This window comes from Theobroma cacao, chromosome 5, assembly GCF_000208745.1.
Source record: "Theobroma cacao cultivar B97-61/B2 chromosome 5, Criollo_cocoa_genome_V2, whole genome shotgun sequence".
NCBI lineage: Eukaryota > Viridiplantae > Streptophyta > Magnoliopsida > Malvales > Malvaceae > Theobroma > Theobroma cacao.
Window position 1 is genome coordinate 34,863,174 of NC_030854.1, and position 4,929 is coordinate 34,868,102.

The 4,929-nt window shown below is 34.0% G+C and overlaps 1 protein-coding gene across 4 annotated transcripts; it reads left to right on the forward strand.

Annotated features, from left to right (window-relative positions):
- On the forward strand, positions 160-3,659 carry LOC18599899 (disease resistance protein RGA2). Of its 4 annotated transcripts, none has more exons than XM_018121696.1 (4): positions 160-1,727; positions 2,049-2,092; positions 2,657-2,700; positions 3,380-3,659. In XM_018121696.1, the coding sequence occupies exons 1-2, from the start codon at positions 228-230 to the stop codon at positions 2,079-2,081; spliced, it is 1,533 nt and encodes a 510-aa protein (XP_017977185.1). In that variant the 5' UTR covers positions 160-227; the 3' UTR covers positions 2,082-2,092; positions 2,657-2,700; positions 3,380-3,659. The 4 variants fall into 4 exon arrangements, with proteins under 4 accessions (XP_017977185.1, XP_017977187.1, XP_017977186.1 ...); XM_018121698.1 differs by having other exon boundaries at positions 3,383-3,659; XM_018121697.1 differs by having other exon boundaries at positions 2,661-2,700.

Sequence of the window (4,929 nt, forward strand, 5' to 3'; positions counted from 1 at the left end):
TACTTTAAATTCTCAATAATAGAAGAACAGTTTCACTCCGTGGGCGTAGGCAAAAGGCCGAATCACGTAAATTCTTGTGTTTTTCTGTTTGCTTAATTTCTCTAGGTTTTATCTTTATTGTTTCTTGAGCAATTTTCATAACAAAAGGTCTCTCTCATGAAGATTGTTTGATTTTGTTTACAAAATGGGCGTTTAATGATGGAGATGAGAGACAATATCCTAAGCTCATGAGAATTGGGGAAAAAATTGTAGAGAAATGTAAAGGAGTTCCTCTTGCAGTGAGAACATTGGGAAGCTTACTTTTTTCCAAAACAGATGAATATGAATGGATTTTATTAAGAGATAATGAAATCTGGAGACTTGAGCAAAGGGAAAATGATATTTTACCGGTATTAAAATTGAGTTACCATTATTTGCCATCTCATTTGCAACGATGCCTTACTTATTTATCATTATTCCCAAAGGACTATTTATATGACACTGATTATATCATCCAATTCTGGATGGCCAATGGACTCCTCGCAAGCTCCAATCAAAACGAAGAGTGGGAAGATATCGGGATTACATATTTTAAGGAGTTATGGTTGAGGTGTTTTGTCCAAGATGTCACAGACCGCGGGTCATTTTACTTGTTTAAAATGCATGATTTGATACATGATCTCGCATTAAATCTATCACAAAGAGAGTGTTTAACAGTAAATCGTCAACCGCTGAAAGTTGTTGAAAAAGTTCGGCATTTGTCATTTTCTCTTGATAGTCCATTACGAGTTCCACAATCTTTGAAGAAGTTGAAACTTGTGCGGACAATAATGGTCCCATCACTTCCATTTTCAAAAGAAAACAGGAGCATTGATGAATCGTTTGTTAACGCCTGCATCTTGAATTTCAAGTATCTACGTCTACTTGATCTCTCCTATACATTGTTAGAGGAATTACCCGAATCCATTGGTACCTTAAAGCATTTAAGATATCTTGACTTGACCCGCTGTCATAGGATGAGGAAAATTCCTAGTTCTATCTGTAAACTTCAGAGCTTGCTAACTTTGCGCTTCTTTGGTGTTCCACTGATAGAAGTACCTGAAAGTTTGCAAAGCTTGATCAGTCTCAGATTTATAGAGATAACCACATGTGGTCCGCTTTTAAGGGATATTCAACCAGGATGTTGGAGTTCCCTTCAGTTTCTACACTTATACCAATGTGATATGTTAGTGTCTATATTTGATGGGATGCAACACCTCACATCACTTAGAACATTGACTATCAGTGAGTGTGTCAGGTTGATCTCACTTCCAAGAAGTCTGAAATTTCTAACCAAATTAGAGGAAATCGACATCCGTCGCTGCCAAAAAATCAATTTATGCATGGAAGTAGAAGAAGCAGAAGACCAAGACCTTCACTTGAGCCTTAAAACTTTCTCAATATTTGAGTTAGGAGCGTTGACGGATTTGCCACGATTGCTTCTTGAAGGATCTGCTAGCACTTTGCAGTCTATAAAAATTGAAAGCTGCGAAAACTTTGAGGTACTACAAGAGTGGCTGCAAAATCTCACTTCAATTCAGAAACTTGAGATTAGTTATTGCCCAAAATTGTCATCTCTCCCGGAGGGAATGGATCGCCTCACTGCGCTTACACAACTCAAAATTAAAGGTTGTCCGACCTTGAGTGAACGATGCCGACGAGATGGGGGTGCAGATTGGCCCAAAATTTCACACGTCCAAGAGGTTGAGGTATGTAGTAATCCCTCCCTCTCCTCTTGCTTCTCTCTAAGATTTTATTTCCTCCTTTCTCTTTCTCTTGTTGCTTCTTCACTAGAGCTTTCTTCTCTTTCTCTAAAATGTCGTTGTATGACTCGACAATAAGTATTTACATTTTCCTGTTATTTAATTCTTATGGTATAAAATTTCTTTGTTTTGTATATTTTTTCCCTAAAGTTTACTATAATAAAAAAGATTTAAAAGACTAAATGCTTCATTTTTCATTGCTAATCAAATTCATAGATATTCCTCAATCCTCCATCTAATTTTGGGTTTTAATTGGAACGTTTGTAGGTAGACCTCCCAGCGAGCTCCGAATCAGAATAAAGGAACAGCAGGTGAGCTTTCAGTTATTGGCATAACAATCTGCTTTAACTACTGGAATATAGCTTATATATAATTATAAACTTTCAATTCTTCCCCACATTTCTTTTTTTATCTTCTGTAAATCACCAACAAAATTCAATGGTTATAGTATTCTTCAAAAATACATATTGCATTTATAAAAATAATATATCACTCTTTAGACTACATTTGATTGCAACATAAATTTTAAAATTTGATTTGTAATTATAACAATGGTAAGATTTTAGTTCAACAATCATACGTTACTTTTTCTTGCTTCATCTCTTAAGATTTTATTTCCTTTTTTCTCTTTCTCTTGTTGCTTGTACACTAGAGCTTTCTTCTCTTTCTCTAAAATGTTGTTGTATGACTCGACAATAAGAATTTACGTTTTCCTGTTATTAAATTGTTATGGTATAAAACTTCTTTATTTTTTATTTTTTATCCTAAACTTCTTTAATTGTTATGTTATTAAATCCTTTTTCATTGCTAACCCAATTCCATCGATATTCCTCAATCTTCAATTTAATTTTGGGTTTTAATTGGAACATTTGAAGGTAGACCTCTGAAGGAGCTTCCAATCAGAATAAAGGCACAACAGGTAAGCTTTCATTTATTGGCAAAAAATTTACTTTAAATACTATAATATAGCTTATATATGATTATAAACTTTTAATTCTTTCTCACATTTCTTTTTTATTTTTTCTCCCGTCTTTCTCCAACAAAATTCAATGCTTTTCATATTCTTCAAAAATACATATTGCATTAATAAAAATAATCTATCACTCTTTAAACTACATTTCATTGCAACCTTTGTCACCTTAGAACTTGTGTATGAAATGATAAAGCAAAAAGGTAAATTTTGGATATAAATACTACAAGATATAAAAACATAAGTATTAAATTTGATTTGTAAATATAACAAAACTAAGATCGTAGTTCAACAATCGTACGTTAATTAAGCAATGTCACTTTTTCTTTAGCTATATTTTTCAATCTTAGAAGAATTTTTTTATTATTTATGTTTAGGTTGTATTAAATTTTGTGAAAGCAAAAGGAAAGTTGTCATCATCAGAGCCGAGGCACATGTTTTAATTTTCTGTCTTCTTTGATCCCAAAAGTCAATTAATTGACAGAATTGTGATTAATTGCTCTCCTTTTGGATATTAAACAAACATTTTGTTCCTATTCTTACTTATTTCCAAACACATGCCTATTTAAGAATTAATTTTCATCTATATATATTCATTGCTTATTTGGTGTTTTACTACTACATGCAGCAGATATCACAATGTACAAATCAGCCACAGCCTGCAGCCTACCTATGGAAGTGGAAGCTTTGTTTGCTTCAGAGTTGAGAGCCTTGCATTCATGTTATGGATTGTGATTTTAATTAATTTGTGAGCTTTTTACTTTGTTGGCTTCAGATTTCAGAGTCTTGCTTGGATGTTATGGGATTGTAACTGTGATTTGTAATATTTAAAGATGTCATACACCTAGTGTGTCTGTTTGCATACTCTGCTTCAGCTATTTATTCTAGCGTTCTGTTTGTCTTTTTCACTCTTGTTTCTTTGGGAGTTAGAATCATGGAATGAATGATCATCTCATCTAGAAAGCTTTAATTCCGAGCAAATTAGAATTTTTGCTTGGAGCTTTGCTGCACAACAGTATATGGAGGGTGAATAATTTGTGAAAAATTATGAAGATGGTTGCAGACAGATTCTGCTCTATATGTGGTCCGCATTGTGGAATGTTACAAATTGACTCCTCTGCCAAAAAACACTATAAAGCATATCTTTGTTTCGACAGTACTTTTTTACTTTTTTTGCCAATTGTATATTTAATTTCGTCTTGAAAGGTATAAACCTATTTATTTACTTCTTGAATTTATTCACATATCGAGTATGAAAAAAACTCAGTCACAAAGTAAATGATCATTACTTATTTTCCTTTTTTTTTTGGGACTAATCTCTTCACATTAAAGGATTATGTTTACGTGCGTGTTAAACTTTTTTTTCTATAAAATTGTATTTAAACGTGTACTCTAATATACCTTTTTGATACTTATCACAGAAGGAAAAATATTTATATTCTTTGTATACTCTTGGAAATAAGTTTTAAATATCTGAAGAGGAAATCAGATTAGTTAAATTTATGCTAGAAAAAAGCTAAAATCATCCTATTTTGGTTTGGGCACAAGCTTTTTCAAGGACTCACCGCCTCAGCTAAACCTACATTATCCATTTCCATAACTATATGTGCAGCTTACTAATACAAGGACTCTAACTGCACGTTTGGTACAGAGAATAGCTAAGCTATTTTCTGTCTATTCTCAAGGGAATAGCTTACCTCCGTTTGGTATGGCAATATCACAAAGAATAGCTATTACTTAGTAATAGCTATTCTCTCAAAAGGGATAAAACTCAGGCATAGTTAAACCCGAAGTTCCCCATGGTTTTTACTATTCCGTGACCATGGGAATAGCTCTGAATTATAATAAGACTAAAATGCCCCTTATAACCTAAAAATATTACAACCATATACCTATAAATACTTTTTTTCTCCATTGTCCCTTTTCTTTCTCTCTCTTCCCCCATTCATTCCTCTCTTATTCTCTCTCTAAGTGGCACCAACGTTGGAGATGATGTTAGTGGCGACGGCGACGGCAGCGAAAGCGACGACTACTGTGACGGAAGCGACTGTGACGACGATTTTATGACCAAATATGGTCGGATCAGGTTACACCGGAGATTTAGCCAGATCTGACACTCAACGGCCAGATCTGGCAGCGGGAAGCACCGGATCTGGTGCTTCCCGACCAGATCCCACG